A 25,986-nucleotide genomic window follows, 5' to 3' on the forward strand; every position below is an offset into this window, starting at 1 on the left:
CAACCACAACACTAGATGCCGCAAAATCTTGTACCACTGTACCTTTAAATAACCAGAAGGTAAGTATACTAATAATTCATCATATTGATGCAAATACATCTAATATTGCCATAAAGCAGTCCTTTTCAGTGATGTAACATTGACCACAGTGGCCTAATGCAAATAAAGATATTAAAGGGATAGTTACCCTGGTATAAACAATATAACAAAATCTCACAGTCTATATCATTTTATCATTCACTCCTATCAGAAAATAGCATATTTGCATTTCTTGCCACAAACACTGAGAACAGGGGGGAACAGCTAGCCTGGCTCTGTCCAAAGGTAACAAAATCTGTACCTGCACCTCATGAGCTCACTAATTACACGTTATATCATTATTTAAATCTGTAAACAGTTTAAACAAATATGGTACAATGTGTTAATTGGTGATCTTTAGAGGTGCTGATAGAGGATACTTTCCTCTGTAATTAGGGAGTGTCTGAGGTGTAGGTGAGGTTAACTAACAGTTACCAAGAACCCAATGACCTTACAGGTATTGTACTGACAAGCTGGTCAATCGGCTGAGCATGTGCCTGGTGGTCCTTCAGGATTACAAGTAATTTCATTCATTATCAAAGTGGCCACGAATGTAAAAAAGATGTTAAAATAAGGAAAACCCATAAACCTAATCAATCAAACAGAAACTCTTTCCCTGTTTTTTTCTCAGAACAAAAGCCACCAAACAACCTGAGAAGATAGATGAGTTTCTAAAGGGGAGCAGATGTTAGCTAGAGGTCTCATTTGAATGTTACACTGATCCTCTGTTTATGTTTGTGTGGGTGTATGTGTGTGAGTTTGTGTGTGTGTGTGTGTGTGTGTGTGTGTGTCTGCGTTTGTGACAACATGAATTTGTATGTAAGTGTGTGTGTCTGCTCGTGGCCAGGCGTCCAGCCTGGCCCTCCCCATCGGCGGAGGCGGCAGGTGTTCCTGTGTCCCCCTAAAAGAGCAGGTTTTTATGTCGCCTCCTCAAGTTAGTGGCTTGGTTGCCATGGCGATGCCCCAACAGAAAGAGGCTTGTGTCTGGGGGGCCGGTGACGGGGAGGAGAGGAGGGCAAGGGAAGAGGAGAGAAGGGGCTTTGCTTGCACCACACACACACACACTCTGGACTTCAGTGTGGCTTGACAAGGAAGAGGAAATCAAGTCAGAGACGCAAAACAGGCTCGGATTGTCTGCCGGCACCATGTCGGGGTCTGTCTCCACACTCAAAATGTCGCTGCTGATGGGTGGATAAGACCTGACTCACACGGCGGACTAAGTGATGCTTGTAAATCCTGACAATGGGATCGGGAACTTTAAAAGGAATCTAATATCACACATCCTATCAGATTCCTCCCCAGGTGTGACAGCTGTCTACCTAAAGACTTCAGGTTATTATCACTGTACCCTGTGCCTTGTGGCCTGGACATCCCCCCCTATTTAGGTGGGACGTAGTAGACAGGCCCACAATCAATCTCTCCCTCTCTCTGTATGTGTGTGTGTGTGTGTAGATCCTCGGCTGTGTGTGTGGGTGGGTGTAAGGAGATCTGGGAGAGACTGGGAGTCACCTGTCCCTTGTTGGCCTCTCTCGTCGCCCTCGGGAGGGACATAATTCTCTCTTGGCTGGACTGATCAGCAGCTGCCACACACACACACACGCACGCAGACACACACACACACACACACACACAGAGCAATAAAGACAAACACATTCAGACACACAAACAACATCTCAGAGTCAGAGTGAAATTTTGGCCTGGCTTTTTTTTGGGTTGCTCAAGAGAAGCAGCACATTAAGACTCAAATGACACGCCTTCGGTGTAGGGTAAGGGTAGTAAGTACTGTAGTAAGTTCAGTAAGGGGAGCAAAGGGCAAAAATTAAAGAAATCTCAGAATGTCCCTAAAAAAATTGCCCCCAAGATTTGGGAAAAAATATATATTTACCAGTCTAGGCCGATATCCTACTCCTACATTAAGCCATCATTTTATTTTCATTTATTTTCCATTTCCTTCTCTAACACAAGACAGAACTTTATTGATTGTAAACTATGAGTTTATTTATTTATTTTACTCTACTTTTATACTTCACTGTATTTATCTTTTCTATTTTATTATCTACACCACATGTTTATTATCCTGTATTTTAACTTATATCTATCATACATTGTTGTTTTTATTGTTTTGTTTGCAAACATTGTTTTATATCTTGACACCAAAGAGGATACCTCCTCAATGGTCTTTCAAGATTAAGATTAAATAAATAAATATATTAAGAGTATTAGTTGCAGTCTTAAAAAAAAGAGCAGCTTTATCCATTAATTACTATTTTTTAAAAGTGCCCTCAAATTTTGCTAGTTCCATTTTGGTGAAGTGAAAAATTAAAGCTGCACTGATCAATATTTTTATATTAACTATGTATCAAACGACAGTGTTTAACATGGAAATGGTTGCACACTGTTGACAAACCCACAGACAATTTTTGAATTTTCACCTGACTCTATAGTCTACAGAGCATTTTAGCATCTTTCAGCGCATTATTTTGGTTTCCTGGCCCGCAACTTTATTGTTTTGCTTCACTCTCACCAGTCTCATCAACCTTGTGTCCAGCCGCAGCAGGTAACTGTTTCTAGCAAACGTAAAAGTTAGCAACTAGCTGGTGAACATAGTGGAGCATTTAGCAGCTAAAGAGCCAGATATTTCATCCCGTTCTCATTCCCACGGTGTCAAATACTGATGCTTTGTCACGGCCGTCAGCGTTTAATACCGCCACATAATTAGCGCCGGTAAGAGACACACCGGGCTTTCCATTAGCTACAATGTAAACCCATCTGCGGCAACAGTAAACGCACAGGGAAAGTGCTATGATGTAGTTTCAAGAGCGAAAGAGACACACTAAAGGTGGGAGGGGAGGTGGATGGGTCCAACAAACACAATGTCTCCAGGAGACCGCTGTTCGTGTCCCATGCATTGCATTTCACTATCACGTTACAATCAGCTGATCGTGTTTGTGTTCACGTCAAGTCACATTTTCACTGTACAAACATAGTAATTTTAGTTTTTTCCTAAACCTGTGGTTTTGTTGCCTAAACCTAAGCAAGTGTTTTTGTCTAATTCACATTGTTGTTGTTTTTTTTGGGTCTTTTTTGCCTTTATTTGACAGTGACAGTTGTGAAAGGAGGAGAGAGGGGATGACATGCAGCAAAGGGCCTTGGGTCAGATTCGAACCCCGGGCCGCTGCGGTAAGGACTCAGCTTTGGAAAATGGGGGGCCAGCTTTATCAGGAGAGCTACAAGGGTGCCCGAATTTACAATATTAAGCATGTGTTTACTTTGACTGAAAAGAGACGCCGAGGGGTCTGACGAAGCGTCAGTATCTGACGAGTTGGGATGAGAACGTGTTGGATATTTCCCTCAGGAGTTGGTGGAAACCATATCACCCTTAAAGAGTGAATTACTGGATTTACATTTGTTGGGTGGTCAGAAACACGACTCTAAATGATTGCTAATTATGTGTAAATAGGTAACTTTTTGCCATGATGTTGTTATTCGGGATAATGCTGTGTTTACAGCTTGTTCTGCTGCCCCAAGTGGCCAAAAAAATCAATTAATGCAGCTTTAAGTTTTAGTGTTTTGAATGTAAATATTTAGTTTTGGTTACTATTGTTACGTAAACAGATTTGATAAGAGATTTAAAAGGATTTGACAGACTTGAACCAAACTCTGAGAGACAAATACGAAACCCTTGAAAGCTCAGTACTTTCCTCACAATTATAATGTTTGGTTTCTCCTGATATTTGATTCCTTATCTTGAACCTGAAGAATGAGCAGTTCCGCCCCAAACACCTCGCACTGTGTTATCACAGCAATATTCAAGTATGCAGAAAGAGCTCATTGCCGAACCTGTGCATACCTGAGGAACTGTCTAGACAACCTGTCGGACAAACATTTTACCACAGAATCAATGAAGTGAACTGAGAAAAAACGGTCACACCAACTTTTTGGAACAGTTTCATAGTTAAGCATTGTTTCACGCTACAGATGCCAAACACAGATTCTCAGGAATACTGAGCTGAAATGCCAGTTTGGGCGTTTGGCAGCAACTTGTGTTTTTCTTTCTTAACTGTCTGTATGGGGGTGTTAAAGGAAAACTACAGCCACCTGCAATCAACACCAGTTGTGGAAAGTAACTAAGTACATGTACTCAAGTACTACTTATGTCAAGGTAATTTACTTTAGTATTTCCATGTTATTCTACTTTATACTGCGCTACAGTATACAGCTTTTATTGTTAGTTACATTTCATGCTAAGATTTTACAATAAAAATCTTTTGACACATTTATAAAACACAATACATTATTAAAAATTAAACCCGTGGTTCCCAGCTCTTTTGGCTTGTGGCCCCTGACAAAAAACTTCCAGATGGTTTCATTTACATAAATATTTGAGGGTGAACAAGATAAAAATTATCAAATATTTCGCAAAATAACAAAGAGTAGAAAAACAAAGAATTAATACAAATTTGTGTAGCAAAACTTAGTTTTTTCTTCTTTATCCCATTAATCATCTTACGACCCCCAAGACTGATCTTGTGACCCTGTAGAGGGGTTTGACCCCCCATGTTGTAAACCACTGTATTAAACTACAGAACTGTAGATAAGGTTGAAACTAGCACCAACCCAATAATGTCTTACATGAAATATCAGTCAAAGGTACTTTAAGTGCATTTTGCAGATGATACCGCTGTACTTTTACTTAACTAATAGATAGCACCATGAAACTTCCCCAGTTGATTTTTTCAATTATGTTTTGTATTGCACCTAAATGTGTATTTTGGATGCTTTCTTTCCACTAGTCTGAAAGAAGAGATGTTATGGAAAATTGACCAGTGAATGAAAAACAATGTTTTTGCCTGTGGCGTCTCCCCTTAAGCAGCATTTTGAATGCAGAACTTTTACTTGTAATGGAGTATTTTTACATTTTTGTACTGAAGGATCTGAGTAGTTCTTCCACTGATTAACACACTGTGCATTTCTGTATCAAAACCCAACATTAAATAGCAGAAACTGGAAAATTCTGCAGCTATATTGGAAATGCCCTGATTGAGTCACGCTCTGGTAAATGCTGTAAGTCACCAAACACATAACAAATCTTAAGCAACTATTTCTGTCCAAAAATCAGGATGAACCGGTTGTTGTTCTCACCATAGTTACTGACTGCTTCTTGTCAAAGTTACAAAATAAGGTCAGTCAATAGTCAAAAATAATTATAAATGATTATTGAAAATAGTAAAAGGTAGAAGATTAAGTCCACTAAAATGATCCCATCAGTTACAACAAGTGTATCAGAATTGTTTGAATTGTCAGTACATGGTATTATTGTTCATATTACAACTTCAAGAAAAGCACAAGATTAAACATTAAATTATATTTTGACCTATTGTTCCCAGAACAGGATGTTCTTAATTGGACCATCCTGTTCCTGCAACTTCTCTCAAATGACTGAGCCCTACCAAGGTAAATACATGACAGACACAGACTGTGGAAACGTTTTAAAAAGTGTATGTGTCAGATATTGACTAATCAATGACTGTCTGAGTCTCATCTCTACACCGCACACAACGGCTCTAATTGGCTTGTTCTCGAGCCAGATAAGAAGTATGCATGCTAATGTATTCAATCTGGGCGATGGCTCTCAGAGCTGATTTCACATGAACAATGGTGATGAACAAAATGTAAATGCTCACATTTACAGTAATTGGTCTGGGAAAACATTGTGTGTTTTGTGATGCAAATGGTTTAAAGGTGGGGTTAAAGTTGGGCAGGAGAGGTTGTCATACATACTTCCATGTCATTATCTCCCCCAACTTTACCTTTTTCAATGGAAATCATTGGATTCTACAAGCAAGACAAGTTTGCATGTAAATAAAAGCACCGGGGGAATGTCGTTCCTCTGATCTCCTGTGAATCTGTAATGCAGCCTTCAAATGAAGTTATGATAATGGAGCTTGGTTCCACGCCTGTAATTGGCTATTCATTGGGATAATCTGACATCAAGTCTTGTCATGTCTAAACCGTGTCCAGCATTAAAGAGGACAAAAACAATGTGAAAAATAAACTTTATTTTAGAGTTTGAAGAACATTCAGAGGTTTAAATGTCTACAGCTGATATTATATGTAATGAAGTTATAACTTTAAGCACAAAGGGGTATATTATATAAATACATAAATCAATAAATAGCTATTATATGTATATGGATTATATATAAAAAACAAACCTAAACAGATAAAATAAGCACAAAAGAAACATATTGAAAATATTAAAATGAATTGGTAAAAGGCAATAATTAAAGTATATATGGGCCTACAATTCTATTTGTGTAGATATTAGAAGATATTTAAATGTTTAGTTTGAGGTTTTACCAAGTGACAATGATATTTATTCAATATTGCAGTTAAAATTCCTTAACATAATAATTTATATTTATTATATTAATTTTGTTTTATTATCGAACAAATTATTATCATTATAATTATTATCACTTCAGGTTTAAGGCTAAATTGACTTGCACAATTTAATTATCTTCCTTCTTTTGCTGTGAAATTAATCAAAGGTATACCCTGAGATGATGATGCTCTGCAGAAGGGCCCATATTTTTAAATAAAAAACTTTTCCATCTAGTAGCACACATGGCCATATGCATTTCAATTGAAAAACTATCATTCATTTTTGAATATATATTTTCTTATTATTAAACAAATTATTACAATTATTATTATTACTACATGTTGTAAATTGACTTTGACAGAATTTCATAATCTTCCATCTTTCGAAGCTAAAATTACATTATTCAATAGTGCAGTTAAAATTACTTATAATATATTTTATTGTATCGTAAAGTTGTATATAAATGATATACATTGCAATTGAAACATTTACATTTATTTTTGATTGTGTCTTATTAAACAAATTCTTATCATTATTATAATTATCAATACATGTTGTAAACTGACTTTGACATCATTTCATAATCTTTCCCCTTTGCTGTGACATTAGTCAAAGGTATTTCCTGAGATGATGATGATGCTCTGCAGAAGTTCCCCATATTTCCAAAATAAAACACTTTGCCATCTAGTAGCCCACAAGGCCATCATCACCCTGCTGCCGTGTGGCATGGAGCCTAATAATTTGTAGTATTGTAGTTAAGTTGTATATAAATTGTATGAATTTCAATTGAAAAACTGTAATTTATTTTTGAGTATTTTCTTATTATTATTAAACAAACTACATGTTGTAAATTGACTTTGACAGAATTTCATAATCTTACATCTTTTGAAGCTAAAATTACATTATTCAATATTGCAGTTAAAATGACTTATAACATCATATTTATTGGATAGTAAAGTTGTATATAAATGATATTGAAACATTTACATTTATTTTTGAGTTTGTCCTATTAAACAAATTCTTCTTTGTCTTATCATTATTATAATTATTACTACATGTTGTAAATTGACTTTGACATAATTTCATAATCTTCCATCTTTTGAAACTAAAATTACATTATCCAATATTACAGTTAAAATTACTTCTAACATAATATTTTATTGTATCGTAAAGTTGTATATAAATTATATATATTGCAATTGAAACATTAACATTTTAGTTTCCTCTTCTTCTTATCATTATTATAATCATTAAGACTTTGACATAATTTCACAATCTTTCCTCTTTTGCTGTGACATTAATCAAAGGTATTTCCTGAGATGATGACGATGAAGCTCTGCAGAAGTCCCCTAATATTTTCAAAATAAAACACTTTGCCATCTTATTACTATTATTATTATTACTACATGTTGTAAATTGACTTTGACAGAATTTCATAATCTTCCATCTTTTGAAGCTAAAATTACATTATTCAATATTACAGTTAAAATGACTTATAATTGAAATTGAAACATTTCAAGACATGTGTGTCTTATTAAACAAATTCTTATCATTATTATAATTATTAATACATGTTGTAAACTGACTTTGACATCATTTCACAATCTTTCCTCTTTTCGTGTGACATTAATCAAAGGGTATTTCCTGAGATGATGATGCTCTGCAGAAGTTCCCCCCATATTTTCAAAATAAAACACTTTGCCATCTTATTACTATTATTATTATTACTACATGTTGTAAATTGACTTTGACAGAATTTCATAATCTTCCATCTTTTGAAGCTAAAATTACATTATTCAATATCACAGTTAAAATGACTTATAATTGAAATTGAAACATTTCAAGACATGTGTGTCTTATTAAACAAATTCTTATCATTATTATAATTATTAATACATGTTGTAAACTGACTTTGACATCATTTCACAATCTTTCCTCTTTTCGTGTGACATTAATCAAAGGTATTTCCTGAGATGATGATGCTCTGCAGAAGTTCCCCCCATATTTTCAAAATAAAACACTTTGCCATCTTATTACTATTATTATTATTACTACATGTTGTAAATTGACTTTGACAGAATTTCATAATCTTCCATCTTTTGAAGCTAAAATTACATTATTCAATATCACAGTTAAAATGACTTATAATTGAAATTGAAACATTTCAAGACATGTGTGTCTTATTAAACAAATTCTTATCATTATTATAATTATTAATACATGTTGTAAACTGACTTTGACATCATTTCACAATCTTTCCTCTTTTCGTGTGACATTAATCAAAGGTATTTCCTGAGATGATGATGCTCTGCAGAAGTTCCCCCCATATTTTCAAAATAAAACACTTTGCCATCTAGTAAGTAGCCCACATGGCTGCTGTAGTGGTGGGGTGCATGTAGCCTTGCAGACTAAGACCACCGGAGCAGTGGAGCCACAGATCAAGCCACCGGGGCCTTGAACCTGACCCCTTCAGGAGGACCATCTAGATCCGAAGCTTGTGCACATCATGGCATCCATAGATAGATAGATAGATAGATAGATAGATAGATAGATCGATAGATAGATAGATAGATAGATAGATAGATAGATAGATAGATAGATCGATAGATAGATAGATCGATAGATAGATAGATCGATAGATAGATAGTGTGTCACCGTCCATCCAATAAACCGCCTGTAGGACTATGAATGGTAAAGCACCAAGAGGAGGCCGAGGGGAGAGCAAAAAAAAGGAGGCGGTGTTGCCTTTGTAGTCTTGGAGGAATGCGGAAATGTCCCCGCTCCGTGTCAAACCTCTCTGAAGGGGGTCAGGCCACATTCAGCCGGCGTGGGAAAGAAAGCCAGGCAGAGACTCAGCTCACACACACACACACACACACACACACAGGAGGAGCTGCAGGGCTGCTGCTGCTGCTGCTGCAAGTTGCATAGTTGCATAGGGCCTATCCGGGGATGTAGCCTATGGAAGAAAAAAAAAAAAGAAGAAAGAAAGAAGAAAATCCAAAAGAAGAGTTTTTTGGAGGGGCTGTATCACGCGTTTGCCTTTGTCCTATGACCCCCTCCTCCTCCTCCCATCATCCTCTCCTCTCCACACACCCCCACATGTTGCAGTGAGAGTGTGTGTGTGTGTAAAAACCCTCCACCTTCCTCCTCCTCCTCCTCCTCCTCCCTTGTTTGAGTGTCTCTGCTCTGGGGTTGGTGCATGCACTCTGAGGGATGGGGGATTAGATCTGCACCGTCCAACTACCTGTGTGGCCCCCTGCATGGATGGAGGAAGGACAGTGGACGGTGATGCGTTTAGAGGCACATAAGGGACATTTTTTAACCAAATGCCTCCTCATCAGCATTTTTTTTTTTTTTTTATCGGACATGTCGACATTTTTTATTGACAACACAATAAGGTAAACACTTGAAAAGCTTGGGATTATATTTATGCAAGATGTTGTGTGTGCAAATTTTTTATTATAAGGCTAGAAATGTTGCTTTATAATTAAATTAAAGAGCAACTCCCCTGACTTTGCTTGGGGTTTTAAATGAGCCTATTTTGGAGTGCGCGCACAATTAAATTAGAAAAAATTAGAGCACGCTATGCCAAGCTTATGAAAACACCTTTAAAACTCTGTCACAGCCTTGTTTTACGTATTTAAAGGGATTCCGTGTGCAAAAAGCGAGTTTTAGGGTGTTTTAAATGGACTTGTTGCTGTAGGAAGTTCAGACAATGCAATCAGTAGACAGCCACGTGCTCCGAAAGTTAGTGTCGCCTCAAACAGAAAGTCTTAGAAAACAACACAAGAGGAGTTATTTTATTCTGTAAGCTTAACGCAGCTGACACAATAAGGTTTGTGCGTCTCTTTTTTGCGTGTTTAATGTCCTTTTATAACACAGTTGAGAGTCAGCGCGCATGAGCTTTGCATGTTGGAGGCGAGTTTGTGAATATGCACAACGCTGTTTTAATTGGTGCAAACTTAGCTTTAAAAGAAAGCAGCTTAAATGTGCTTAATTTGAATTGTTTCACTTTGTGTGTGTTAGTTTGGTAAAGAGGAGGACGTAATAGAAAGGAGGAGGAGGAGGAGTGGAAGTTTGGGACTCAGCTTCTTCTTGTGTGTTGATAGTCGAGAATAAAAACATGATGACAGTCCTGTTGTTGCCTACCTGGAGCAACACAATCTGACAAAAGATGGTTGTCTTCCTCCATCTGTGTGTCTTCCCTTGTCACATCTCTAGGCATTGCATGTGCCACCAACTTTTCTCTGTGAATATGCCTTTGTGAAGGAGCTCGCCGGGATTCCCCCCCTGCAATATTTCCAACCAAGAGAAGAGAAGACGAGACGACACAAGACAAAACATCTGCAAAAATGGACAAAGAAAGTACTGGTACTACTCAATATGAACCCGTGGCCGAGATTGGAGAAGGCGCTTATGGGAAAGTGTACAAGGCGAGGGACTTGAAGAACGGGGGACGTTTTGTAGCCCTGAAAAGAGTCCGGGTCCAGACGGAGGAAGAGGGGATGCCTCTGTCCACCATCCGGGAGGTGGCGGTACTGAGGCAGCTGGAGGCCTTTGAGCACCCCAATGTTGTCAGGTAAGTGAGGGGAGAGAGGTGGGCAGCACTGTGGGTCTGTATGATGGAGAGAGAGAGAGAGAGAGAGAAATGTTATGTAGGGTGAATTAGCCTAATGTGGGACATGTTTTGCATTTCAGACTTCTGTAATATATTGAAGCCCATACAATAAATCCACCCTCTGAAATCCCCCAGGCTAGTCAAACCAAAAAAAAAAAGAAAATGCAGATGTGCTTATCAAACCAAAAAAAAAGAAAATGTAGATATCACACTCATAAAAGAAATGGTAGACATATCAGTACTCTTAGTGCCAAGTTGTCTCAGACAAATCTGTATTTCCTAATGTGGGACATTTTTTTGCATTTCAGACTTCTGTAATATATTGAAGCCAATACAATAAATCCACTTTCTGAAATCCCCCAGGATGTGTGCTAATCAAACCAAAAAAAGAAAATGCAGATATCACTCTCATAAAAGAAATGGTAGACATATCAGTACTCTTAGTGCTTATTTCCTAATGTGGGACAGTCATATCCAAAATGTGGGACACTGAAAAGTCTGTTGAAATCACCTTAATTAATGTAGGAAACACTTAAGTCAGACTAAAACTCTATAAATAACTATAGCTATTGCACAATCCATGCATTTGCATTTCAGACTTCTGTAATATATTGAAGCCATTACAATAAATCCACCCTCTGAAATCCCCCAGGATGTGTGCTAATCAAACCAAAAATGCAGATATCACACTCATAAAAGAAATGGTGGTAGCCCTGTGGGTGTGTATGTTTAAGAGAGTGAGTGAGCTAAATGTTATGTGGGGTGAATTAGCCTAATGTGGGATTTTTTGCATTTCAGACTTCTGTAATATATAGAAGCCATTACAATAAATCCACTTTCTGAAATCCCCCAGGATGTGTGCTAATCAAACCAAAAAAAGGAAAATGCAGATATCACTCTCATAAAAGAAATGGTAGACATATCAATACTCTTAGTGCTTATTTCCTAATGTGGGACAGTCATATCCAAAATGTGGGACACTGAAAAGTCTGTTGAAATCACCTTAATTAATGTAGGAAACACTTAAGTCAGACTAAAACCCTATACATAACTATTGCTATTGCACAATCCATGCTGTCCCACATTAACCTAATGTGGGGATTTTTTTTGCATTTCAGACTTTTGTAATATATTGAAGCCAATACAATAAATACACCCTCTGAAATCCCCAGGATGTGTGCAAGATATCACACTCATAAAATAAATGGTAGACATATCAGTACTCTTAGGGCCAAGTTGTTTTTATTTCCTAATTTGGGACAGTCATGTCCAAAATGTGGGACACCGAAAAGTCTGTTGAAACGCTTAAATCACCTTAATTAATGTAGGAAACACTTAAGTCAGACTAAAAATCTATAAATAACTATAGTTATTGCACAAACCATGCATTTGCATTTCAGACTTCTGTAATATATTGAAGCCATTACAATAAATCCACTTTCTGAAATCCCCCAGGATGTGTGCTAATCAAACCAAAAATGCAGATATCACACTCATAAAAGAAATGTTGGTAGCCCTGTGGGTGTGTATGTTTAAGAGAGTGAATGAGCTAAATGTTATGTGGGGTGAATTAGCCTAACGTGGGATTTTTTTGCATTTCAGACTTCTGTAATATATAGAAGCCATTACAATAAATCCACTTTCTGAAATCCCCCAAGATGTGTGCTAATCAAACCAAAAAAAGAAAATGCAGATATCACACTCATAAAAAGAAATGGTAGACATACCAGTACTCTTAGTGCCAAGTTGTCTCAGACAAATCTTTATTTCCTAATGTGGGACACTGAAAAGTCTGTTGAAAGGCTTAAATCACCTTAATTAATGTAGGAAACACTTAAGTCAGACCAAAACCCTATAAATAACTATTGCTATTGCACAATCCATGCTGTCCCACATTAGGCAAATCATCCTGTCCCACTTTTCGAAATTATATTTCCTAAAGTGGGACAATGGAAAATTTGATTGAAATAACGAATATATTTACACCATATTATACTATTTTTGATGAACCAACATATCATAAACATATCCTGATTAAAACCTAGCAGTATTGTTTTATTTATAAGAAATGTATACCCTTGACATTAAGTTTCTCTGAACGCTATTTCACGAGCTTTGGGTGGTCTTCACACAGGGTGCTTCCAGTTTGATGATTCCTGCACCCTAATCTATGATTGGACATTTGAGAATTCATGTGATTTTGATCGCTTGACACCACAGCTTGTGTTAACCAGTAGTTTTATTTACTTTTATTTGTTTAAGGAAAACCTACACCCACTGGAGCTTAGGTGTCCCATATTAGGGCAACTCACGCTATAAGACCTATGAGACACATACTACTTCCTTTTTGATGGTCTCAACTGGCAGCCACACTCCCTCCATGTGTCCACTGTTTTTGTAGCAGAAGTCATCTTCTTTAAATTTTCTGCTGACAATATGAAAATGTGGGTTGCATAACAACTAGCCGCTTGCTGCCACTGTTAGCTGGCAGTAGGTGCACACCTGTCAGAGCAGAACTTTCTCCTTTTTCATTTTTATCTGTATTGTTAGTTTCATGTCTAAGTTTCACACCACGTCTTTTATTCATAGTTATTTGTCGGCTCCAATCACATTGATCCACCTCATGCACTTTCCTCTAAAAAGTAACCCCGCTTAGCTTTAGAAATAACTAGGGCTGCACAATCAATCAAACTTTTATTGAAATTTCAATATGGCCTACAGCGATTTCTTCAATTCACAAGACGCGCAGTATTTGTTAAAGTTGAAACGTTGGCAAAATACCATTTTAAATCAAATATTATATTAAACCAGAAAATATTCACATTTAAGAAGCTGGAATCAGAGATTTTTTTCTTTAAAAAAAATGACTGAAACTTATTAATCGATTATCAAAATAGTTGGTGATTATTATTATAGTTGACAACTAATCGATTGATTGTTGCAGCTCTATAGTCGGTGCTCATGAAAACTTTGACAGGACAGACGAGTGTCGGTGAACGCAGCTTGGAATACATCAAACCTGAGACGTTTCCATTCAAAGCTGGACTTTCTAATGATTAAACCTTTGCCTTTCTGCAGGATCTTACATTAGTTTTAATTAGATTATTAATTATCTGGTAATACATTTAAAGCATCTGTGATTAAATATTCTAAACTCAAGGTTCACTTCCTGGTTAAAAAAGTGAACTAGTGCTGCCAATAACAATTATTTTCAGAAATGATTAACCTGTCTATTACTTTCTAAATTAATTGTTTGGTCTGTAAAATGTTTTTAAAAAATATCGAAAAACAACTCTCACAATCTCCTCAAGCTCACATTAACATCATCATTTGACCAACAATAAAAAACCCAAAGATATTCAGTATACTATCAGAAAAGACTGAGGTTGCATCCAAAATTCCACACTAGCATGCCATCTAGTACGATAAAACAGTATGTGAGATTTTTAGTATTTTCGAAACCTTGGTATGAAACCAATAGGACGTGAATTGCATTCTATTTCTGATGAAATATTACAGCATGCAACGCTGAACACGGCAGCATAAGTATCCCATAATGCAACGCGGTAGTGATGACAATCTTTATAAGAGACGTTGACGGACAGCTGTGTAACATCAATAACACTTCAATTTGAGTGCAATATTTCACTTTAATAGGTGCAATGTATTTTTAAAAATTACTTCAGACTTTGATTATCACAAATTGGTTTTGGTCACATGAGGTTGGTTACATGTCTAGTGTAACGAATATTCAAATATTCTAAGTAGTAAAGATAACCATCTTTTATTTATTTGTTAATTTATATCAGTGTTTCTCAAAGTGTGGGGCGCAGAGGCATGACAAGTGAGATGGGGGGAAATGTGACGTTGAAAATGTGATAGTTTGACGTCGGAATCTTTTTCACGGCGGAACAGAAAACAAATCGGCTATAGCAATGGTGTTCATTCAGACAGACATTCTGCAGGTTTACAGAATGGACAGATATTTGACAGGGACAAAATAAAAACAGACGATGCTTCTGAGACGAACAAGACAACGTGCTCATCTGACGGTGATTAAAAGAAAATATAACGAAGTAGGGCTGCACCGAGTAGTTTGGAGCCTCATCCATAGCATTGACATTTGAATTAAAATTAATATTTACTTACAGAAACATTAGCCTACCTTCACCCTTCTAAAAAAGATAGATTTAAAAATTTCAATAAATTGACAGCATGTTTTTTTCTAATGAAATATTCTGCTTCAGTCCATATTTGTTGCTGTTTAGCCTTTCAAAAACAACATTTTCACTGCGGTCAAAAACAGCTTACTCACCTGTAATGGGGCGGTCTTGCAGCAATCTAACAGCACCATAAATAACATTTATATAAATATATATAATAATAAATGCAGTGGGAGATAGAAACATTACTGGGATGTAATGTTTCTATCCTACCGAGGCGTAAAAATATGTCCTCCTCCAAAGGGTGAATGACTGAAAAAGTTTGAGAACCACTGATTTATACATTATTTCAATTCACTTTGGGCTATACAGTATGTACCTTGTTTTTAAAATAACAATACAACCAATTAAAAAGCGTGGCACATGTTTGATGCATTCTATATGTTGTGCCCATCAGTACTGATCTATGCTGTCAAAGTGCTGTTGAGCAAGACACCGATACTCTCCCAGCTCAGTTACTGTAAGTCAGACTGGATTTACTGAATATATCCATGTTAGACGCGTTACTCACAGCTCAGTTTACAGTTGTACTCTCTGCTCTGCACACAGAGGCCTTTTTCTTTCAGTTTTGTAATGAATTGTTCACTCAGAGGTCAGTAGTCAGATACTGCGTCATATGTTGGCACTAGCCAAGGCCTGACCTTGGTACTTTTTTTATTGTGGAATATTGACTGCTTTGGGATTGAAGGGGAAACTCTAAATGGACGTTTCAGAAGCATGGCTACTGCCCTCATGCCTCTAACAATAATTCCCCAGCGTATAAATGAATAATAGAGGATAATGGTTATGGTTTTCTCTTAATGGGATCACAATGGGTTTTGTTCTCACTGGAAGACAAATACGTCAGCGGGTGTAAAGTTGTCTTAGGTCAGTTTTATTTAGCGGTTGCACATACTTTGTGCACTACATGAGGTTAAATAACATCAAGTAGCATTTGTTGCAATAAATCGGTTCAAGTGTGCGAACCATCGGCTCTTTGAGAGGAACTTCACTATCCTCCAGTTTAGCCAACCAGCACAGCAAAGCAGCCCAGGCCAGGAAGGGTGCATTGTGGGCCTTCTGTGTGACTCCAGGCAACCCCTGGATGTTTGTAATGAGGTCCATTATTCATTCCATATGTTCAGTGTCTGCTGAGAGCCCCCATTGTAGCCCAACAATCGAGCTGTGAGGGGCGTTTAACCCCGGCGCTTCAAGAGGAGGGCGCCGTCTATTCTCTGACATCATGCACAGTACTAATACCTTTGAATGAATCGCCTCTCACTCACTGCACTGCACTGACTCCAGCGTTTCCAAGTCCGCTGATTACAAGGGTGTTGGCGAGGACGCATGATGCCTCGTTGGATAGGAATGAAAGAGTTTCCGGAGGGATTTAGTCATTTCTTTCCATGCTTCGATTTTTAGTTTGCACACGCACTGAAAATATATCAAAATATTGATGTGACATAGGTCGTAGGATCACTAGGAATTGATATTTGCAGCACTAATCATAGATGAAGTCTCTTAAGATGTCCTTATTTACTCTAATCCCATCAATCTTTGCATTTTGAGGTTGGCAGTTAAAGCTGGTATCTAGTGGTTCCCTGAATCAGTCAACATGACTTGAAAGCTTTGTAGGACACATATTGGGTTTCAAACATTAAGTTTTGTTTATACTCACGCGAGGCACAGGCCTTCACAGATGGCACGTGAGCTACGAGCACGCACAAAGGCGTTTCATGGTCAATGCGTTGTTCTTTGCAGTATTCTCCGAAACGCCAGAGGGCAAACAAACTAAATATTCTATGAAGACGCAAGAAGTCAACGAGTTTTACCAGAAGAATGCCATAAACCAAATTCCTCTATGCCGAGGAAGAATTGTAATTAACTCTAATCTCATATTCATGGACATACTTTATCGCCTTTATACAATCCTTGTAAAGAAAGGAGTCAAGTATTAAATGTATTATAATGAAACAAAGGTTGAAAGGTTTAATATCCTGTAAACAATTTGATTTGGCGTGCAAAATAGAGATCTCCTGCTTTTAAAGCATTTAAAAACAAATTGTCCGTCTCTCTATTTCATTATGTTACTTCTTAATTTAAGTTATTTGCCTTTTATCTTATAGTGGCAGTCATGTCTGAAAAGCCCTGCTTGCGCAGCACCTAGTTGCAGAGCCTTCACGATTTACGCACAATACGTGATGATGCCATTTTTGGCTTGCACACCCTCGCGCTGGGAACACTACAGTGAGCATCAACTCTGCTTTAAAAGGTCTGCACATGGTTTATCACTTATTGTTTCATTAGGTCAATATATATATTGGAGATGTATGTTAAGTCAAAGTAACGGATGATAAAATCTTCGCTTTTATGTTTTGTAGCCTACGAATTTAAATTGACTTCACAAATTATATTTACCACGTATTATTCACTTAAAGATAATATACTTTAAAATAGGAGCCTGGCAATAATTCAATACGATAATTTATCGTCTTTCAATGGAATCGTATCATGATGAAATCATATATCGAGATATCGGGATACACAATGGCATCGTCTAAATTGATAAAACATGCACATACGAATTCCTTTTTCTAAGAAAATCTGATTAATTTGCCCTAAACTTCCTAATTAAGTGAGAAAATACTCAGTGTTTTTCATTTGTAGCAAGTATTTAATTCAAACAGGAGTATACGAAAACAGGCTTTACCTTGTGGTTATTTCATATAGACTATTTATTTATTGAACTACCAGAAAACATGCTATATTGGGATATACTGTATGTCGTTATCAAGGTATGAAATGACCTAAATCGGGATGGAAGATTTTGGCCATGATACCCAGCACTACTTTAAAGGTAAGGCAAGGCAAGGCAAGGCAGCTTTATTTGTATAGCACATTTCAACAACAGGGCAATTCAAAGTGCTTTACAGAAACATTCAAGAACATTGCGACAAAATGCAAAAGAACATTAAGAAATAATTAAAACAGTTATAAAAACATAAAAACATTAAAACATTAAAGATTAGAAAATAAAAACAAGCTAAAAATAAAAGCTAGGATAGAAGCTAAAATTGCATAAAACTCAAAAGAGTAAAAGTTATAGTGCAGTGTCAGAATAAAAGGCACCCGCAAACAGGAAAGTTTTAAGCTTTGTTTTAAAAGAAGTGAGAGTTGGAGCGGTCCTGCAGGTTTCTGGGAGCTTGTTCCAGATATTTGGTGCATAAAAACTGAATGCTGCTTCTGCATGTTTAGTTCTGACTCTGGGGACACTAAGCAGACCTGATCCAGATGACCTGAGAGGTCTGGATGGTTCATAACACAGCAGAAGATCAGAAATGTATTTTGGCCCTAAACCATTTAGTGCTTTGTAAACCAGCAGCAGTATTTTGAAATCAATTCTCTGAGAGACAGGCAGCCAGTGTAGAGACTTCAGAACTGGACTGATGTGATCCACTTTCTTGGTCTTAGTGAGGACTCTAGCAGCAACGTTCTGAATCAGCTGCAGCTGTCTGATCGATTTTTTAGGAAGACCGGTAAAGACGCCGTTACAGTAGTCAAGTCGGCTGAAGATAAATGCATGTACTAGTTTTTCCAAATCCTGCTGAGACATCAGTCCTCTAATTCTTCTTATATTCTTCAGGTGATAGAAGGCTGTCTTGTATTAAGGTAATGTGATTACAATAACTCTTTACTTTGTAACCCAACACAACGTGTCTGATGGAGATCCGTCATGGCTCCCTCAGTCCCCTGTGTTGTTGTGATGAAAGATGCTGCCTCTACAGCTACAGCCAGGGTCCACTCGACTTCCCATAGAGCATCAGGAGTTGTCATAGTGCCCGTTGAGGAATGCTGCTTGTGGTCCCCGAGCTCTTTGAAGAGGACATACTGGATAGCTTTTTTTTCAGCTTTTCACCAAAGCCTGCCTTGGCAGGTCTGCTGACATAATCTGGATTCTTGGCCTTAGTTTGTTGCCTAGTGAAACACAGCAGCCATAAACACTGGTGTTTGGGGCTGGATGGTCTTGAATCTTCAAAAGCTTTTGCATAGAAGTAGTTTTTTCAGGGTAACCTGACACAACGTTATCAGGGTGTCCTGCAGCACATGATCATTCTGCTTTCTAGCTGTTGAGGCTTTATTGGAACATTTTCCTTTTCCATAAAAAGAGAAATGCAAGATAATATGTCCCTTGTGTGTTGTTATTTTTGCTGCATCAATAGACTCCTTTTCTCATGCAGACATTTTGCCTTGTCATAGCAGGAAACACACAGGCGTAACTAATAACATCAGCAAGGGCTCCATTACATTAAGGGGTTCCAGTAAGTCTTAAGTCATTATTATTGTCATTAGTTTCACCTGACTTTAACATGTCTATTTGCTGTGTATGAAATCACCCCCTATTTGCTTTAAAGTGCAATATATTAATTGTATTATATTTGAGTGTCCATGTGCAACATGTGTGCAATATAAAGTGCATTTAAAAGCTTCGCACAGTGGAACCAAAACTGTTGTGTAAAATTATGCTACATGTAGGGGTGGGAGTCACCAGAGGCCCCACGTTATGATATTATTACAATGCTTAAGTCACGATACGATCTTATGTTTATTTTAAACATTTTGCGATATGCTGAGTATTGCGATTTATTACCTTTTTTTCAATTGCAAATGATGCAGTTTTTCACCAACTGTTGTATCTAATAAGATACAGTTTTCACTCTGTTCATCTCAGAGTTTTCATTCACCTATTTTGAGGTCAGAGGTCAAGGGACCCATTTGAAAATGGCCATGCCAACTTTTTCTCCCTAAAATTTAGTGTGACTTTCGAACGTTATTTAGAATTCTTCGTGACAAGCTAACATGACATGGTTGGTAACAATCGATTCCTTGGGTTTTTCTAGTTTCATATGATACCAGTGTCTTCACTCTACTTTTAGCGCAACACCATGCTGTATCAAAAATTGTGAATGAGTAAACAATGGAATGAATTCAGTAAGAAAGAACATGCAGACATGATAACAAAGAGATATCCAGTCTTGTCAGTAGTAATCAGAAGCTTTGTTGCAGCGTGCTGAGCAGAGCGCACCCCATTGAATCAATCATATTGATCTCTTCCTCCTGTTCCTCTTGTTCTAGGTTGTTTGATGTGTGTACAGTCTCTCGAACTGACCGAGAAACCAAACTCACCCTGGTCTTTGAGCACGTGGATCAGGACCTGACCACGTACCTGGAGAAGGCCCCTGACCCCGGAGTACCACCTGAGACCATCAAGGTAACCATAGCCGTTGTTATCTTGAAGTACTCGGGGAGACAGATGGTGTTTGCTGTAAACGGGAGTCTTTAATGGCGTGAGTGACTTTTGTTTGCTTCACTTATCAAATTTCACAACATGAAAGAACTCAATTGAAATATTATTTACATTATTTAAAATATATAGTAAGCTATTTGCTAAATACTCTGTGGCTTGAACACTGCATGACCACAGCCATGTCTGTGTGGTACTGAGTGAGTTTTCTTGGCCAGAGACACGGAGGACAGAGTGCAGTTTCCCTCCGACATCAGAGGTACCGGAGCATTTTGAAGGGCAGCACATGTGGCAGATGGGCTCCAAATTAGAGGCTCCATGCCTTCTCTATTTTCACTCTACCCTGACTCTCTCCAAGTTTACACTGCTGCGTTACAGATGGAGACAGAGAGAAAGAGTGTGTGAGAAACTAGACTCTGAAATCGTCCCTTTTTGTTTAAAAAACAAAGAGTACACAATTTGATTGATATCTGTACCAACAATTCCAGTGAACAAATTCAAATTCACCACCACTATCAATTTCTCCAATTCATTAAATTTTATTATTATTATTATTTTTGTTTTTAGGTTTTGTATATCAGTCTGTAGCTTCCCAGTGGTGTCCCTTATTTATTTAAATTTGAACATTCAAATTTTGGTCGAACTACGTATGTTTTAGCGTCAAAATGCTGTTTTCCCACGTGACCTGACGTAGGTTTCTGCATGATGATGTACTACATATACTGTATATACATAATACTTCATAGTCAGTGTGTATTACAGTAACTTAGATGACAGTGTGGAGAAGCAGACAGGACTACCAGAACGGAAGCTAAGCAATGTACTACTGTGGACGCCACGTTAGCTCAGATCCGAAAGTCACACAATAACATAAACAAACTAACCGATCGATGCAGCGGTAGACCAGCAAAAACTGTTTTTGTGAATGGAGTTTGGTGGCTTTGAAGACAGTGATACAATGGCTTCAGTTCCCCGTCGGAAAAGGCTGTCGGCGAGGTAAAGTGCTGAGAATATACTGAATATAGCGTACACTTAAATAGATTTTTTTTAGGTGGCTAAAATTTTCTACTGCTCCCGTCTACAGCCGCTTTACCGTTAGATCGCTCTCTTCAAACCACCAGACTACATTCACAAAAGCAGCAATTTTATCTCACAGAACACGGGAGTATACATACAACCCCACTTCAAAAAATCAAAACTAACCCTTTCAGTTATTTCCAAATAACTTGGCACAGTTAACGTTGACTCAGCTAGTGCCAGCGTTCACATTATTCATAATCTTATTGATTATCTTATTTTGGTAACCAACGGCGGAATACAACGCAGATGGACCTGCCCTTTTAAATAAATCCACTGAGTGTCCATTTACACTTTGCCAAAAGGTCGGAAATGAATGTGTCGCCAACTCCTTTCCTCTGTAACTGTCTCCTTTTATTTTAATCTTTCCCACACTCATACCTTTTTAAAAAATCTCTTCATCACGTTTCACCCCAAGGTCTGTAAATGTATCGTGTGTAATATTGGAGACATATACTGTACATCTCTATATTTGGAGAGCGGGGCCTCAGAGTTTAAAGTGTCACATTTGAAACAGAGAAGTTGTGGAAGCTAGAATAACTGTTGGTTTTCACCCCAGGGCCGGGTTTATGTGTGAAAGTTTTGTGTCGAGTGGTAATGTTGGTGGGATGCTGTTGCAAGCGTAGACGAGTCAGGTAGATCACACCTGAGGCTTTCCAAGGGATTTTTGCCGAAGTTGATACAGTGAACGGTGCTCTAGTTACTATAGATATCTCGGTGCGCTGATGCTTGTGTTGATGATGATGTTCGGCTCCAAATATTGTACTTCTACTGCAATACTGAAGCACCCACTTACTGTACATGAAAACCTGTCAAAGAAAATTATTATTAGTTGCATTTCAGTCAGTTAATTGATTAGTTGACAGAAAATGTATCAGCAACTAATTGATTAATCATTTTCCAAGCATTTCTGAAATGTGAGGCTTTGCTGCTTGTCTTTGTTTCACGTCACTGTAAACTGAATATCGTTGGCTTTGCACTGTTGGCTGGACAAAAGGTAAATAAGTTGCCTTGGGCTCTTCTCTGTTTTCTGATATTTTAAAGGCAAAACAATTCATTTAGAAAATAATTGATACTGGAAGGAATTGTTAGTTGTAGCCATTTCATTTTTCATGAGGTATGGATTTGATAATGATTAATGGTAATGCCTGCATGATAAGCTGATTAATCAATTACTCCATCAAGAGAACATTTGCAATTTTGATACTTAATTCATCAGCATTTTGCTTATTTTGGCTTGGCTAGTAATCATTAGCAGCCACATTTCACAGATATTCCACATCTGAAGGCAAAAGTGAAGGGCTGCAACTAACGATTATTTTCATTGTTTATTAATCTGTCGATTATTTTCTCGATTAATTGATTAGTTGTTTGGTTTATAAAATGTCAGAAAATTATGAAAAATGTCCATCAGTGTTTCCCAAAGCCCAACATGATGTCCTCAAATGTCTTGTTTTGTCCACACCTCAAAGATATTCAGTTTACTGTCATAGAGGAGTAAAGAAACCAAAAGATATTCTCATTTAAGAAGCTGGAATCAGAGAATTTTAACTTTTTTTTCTTAAAAAAATGACTCAAACTGATTAATCGATTATCAAAATATTTGGCGATTAATTTAATAGTTAACAACTCAATCGATTAATTGTTTGAGCTCTAGTTTTGAATGGCTACGCTCGAGGGCGGGATGAAAAAGCCTGCTGTTATTCAAAGTGGTGAGACGCAATAATCGTTCAAATGGGTATAACGGCACACACTTATGGACAGTCTCTCCTCAAAGACATTCATGGTGTTTCATTTGATTGTACTCTCACAAAAGAAGGGATTGTTTGTGTGACGAAGGAAAAAAGACAACTTGAGATAGCAAGTTTGACGAATTGTCAGTTTTGTAAAGTAACAATTCTGACGTTGGAAAAACGTATTCCGACGATGTTCAACGATCCAATAAACACTTTGTTTGAAGCATGCTGAATCCTTAAGGCACCCCTCCTTCTTCTGCTTTCTCCTAACATCCATATGGCTGGAGCCTTGAGGGGACAAAAGGACAATGATGGAGTGACAAGATGACACAGGCACCATCCCCTGTTATTTCTAGGACAGTGGGCACTGCACAGTAACCCCCCGATCGCCCCCGTTCCCAGCAACTTAATTTGCCCCCCAGGCTACACCAGATGACACCAGAAAGTGGATCCAAATCCATCAGTCTGAAATTTAGCACACCTGTGCCAATCTCATTATATGCTTACCTATTCAAGAATGTCACCCTTGAAAAACCAAAGAAAATATTCACCAATAAACCAAAAAGAACAGGCATACTTATCCTCAAAACCAATCTCCCCCCAGCACCACACTCCCCTCCCTGCCCCAGCCTGTCCATTTTAGCCCCCCACCCTCCACCCTCCACCCTCCACCCGCCACCACCCACTCAGCCTTCCTCAGACTCGAGACCCACCACATGGTCATTGATGAAAGAGGTCCTCCTCCAGGAATCAAATGAGCTGGAAGGACATCAAGGAGCCGGGCTGCCCCGGCCCCGGTGCTCCTCAGCCGGGCCAGCGCTTGGGTCTCGCCCACCCTCCTCCGCCGCCATCGTCCAAGCTTCCACTGCTCCATTCTCTGGGCCCATAAAGGGGGAGGTTAATGAAGCATGGGGAGGGAATTACACTAACGCTAACCGGCAGATGTCCCATATTGTGCCTAGCTACAATAAACAATATGGCTGCCTCTGGTACATTTGCATTAGAAAAGGAGGCGCACTCAGAAAGCCATGTTTTGACTGCATCTTGCAGAGGGCTGACTACTTTTTTTTTATCCTGGTCCTCCTGCTTTTTTTCAGGGTCAGACCTGTTGCCTTTTTGTGTGATTTTTTTGTTTCCTCCTGGCCAAGTTGTTAGTGGGGTTTTTGAAGACTTTTGAAGTGCTGCCAGTTGAAGACGGTTGTGTGTTGAGCAATTCTCGTCTTATTGCTGCTGAAATCAACTTTGCGTGAGGCCAAGAGATGGCTCACCCGCTTCTCTCTGTGCCACATGTGGTCTTAAACTTTGCGGTAGTATTAAACTGACTATTTAAATAGTTTAAAACTTGTTGTTTCACCATTTGCAATGCAGCAAGTTATGCTGGTTGATCAGAGTTGGAATGCATTTCATTACTCAGTCGTGAGGGTAATTGATACAGCGGAGAAGATGGCACAAAGGCCAAGGGGGCCAAGATTGTTTGTGTGTTTGTCCAAGAGTCACACTTCTGAGATAATTAGTGTTTACTAGGAAATGCTGCTGAAAGGAAGCATGGTGAAATGGCTATTTAAAGCGGAGAGGAACTGATGAGGGCGGGGGGGGGGGGGGGGGAGGGGGAGGCATGCTATTGTGTCAGCCCCCCCTACACACACTCGCACACAAAATAACCAACTGCCTGCTTCTCTGCTATGGCCCTGTCTGTCTGCTGCCCTCCTCGCTGGGTCATGGCTGGATGGAGATGCAGAAAGGAAGGTCTGTTTATGCATCCTGCCTGCCCTTGGTCAGAGGGCACACACACATGTGCATGCTTGCACACACACACACGCTGGTGCACACACACACAAATAGAAAACGTAGATACACACATATTATGTTAACCCAGAGGGACACCCGGTTTGTGTGTATACAAACACAAACACACATCACTCCCCATCTCCCCAGCATTGTGTGGGGCGTCCTGTCTCCTCCTCTATGGCGAGCACAGCGGCCAGCCCCGCGCCGTTTGCTAATGTTTTCTGCTTGAGTGTGCAGACCCCTTTGACTCACTCACCAGCTGGTCGGCCAGTGAATAGAGCTGCGGGCTCAGGTCCATGTCACTTGTGAGGTCTTGGCGGAGGCTTTTGGGGGTGTGTGCGTGTAGGGGGCATGTGTGTGTGTATAGGAGGGAGTGTGTGTGTGTGTTTTGGAGGGGGGGGGGGGTGTACAGGCCAGGATGCAACACACCACCACATCTTCTTATTGTAGAGCTGCAACAATTAATCGACTATTAAATCGCCAACTATTTTGATAATTTTTAGTTTTTTAAGGAAACAACGGTCTAAATTCTGATTCCAGCTTCTTAAATGTGAAAATTTTCTGGTTTCTTTACTCCTCTATGACGGTAAACTGAATATCTTTGAGTTGAGGACAAAACGAGACATTTGATGGACGTTATCTTGGACTTTGGGATACACCGATCCAACATTTTTCCCCGTTTTCTGACATTTTATAGACCAAACAAATAATCGGCAATGAAAATAATCGTTAGTTGCAGCCCTACCACGTTGTCTCCTTTACCGCGTTCGATTTTCTATAGGACTAGATGATTGAGA

The 25,986-nt window shown here is 38.5% G+C and overlaps 1 protein-coding gene across 2 annotated transcripts in view; it reads left to right on the forward strand.

The window, feature by feature from the left end:
* Positions 1–9,288: 9,288 nt before the first annotated feature.
* cdk6 (cyclin-dependent kinase 6) overlaps positions 9,289–25,986 on the forward strand; it is a 48,341-nt gene continuing 31,643 nt past the window's right edge. The window contains exons 1-3 of one of the 2 annotated variants that reach the window (XM_037794018.1): positions 9,289–9,864; positions 10,688–11,045; positions 20,420–20,555. In XM_037794018.1, coding sequence (XP_037649946.1) covers positions 10,819–11,045; positions 20,420–20,555 — 363 coding nt within the window. In that variant the 5' untranslated portion in view covers positions 9,289–9,864; positions 10,688–10,818. Of the gene's footprint in view, positions 9,865–10,094; positions 10,302–10,687; positions 11,046–20,419; positions 20,556–25,986 lie in introns of those variants that run through there. The other variant, XM_037794019.1, reaches the window with a different exon arrangement.

This window comes from Sebastes umbrosus, chromosome 15 (genome assembly GCF_015220745.1).
Source record: "Sebastes umbrosus isolate fSebUmb1 chromosome 15, fSebUmb1.pri, whole genome shotgun sequence".
NCBI lineage: Eukaryota > Metazoa > Chordata > Actinopteri > Perciformes > Sebastidae > Sebastes > Sebastes umbrosus.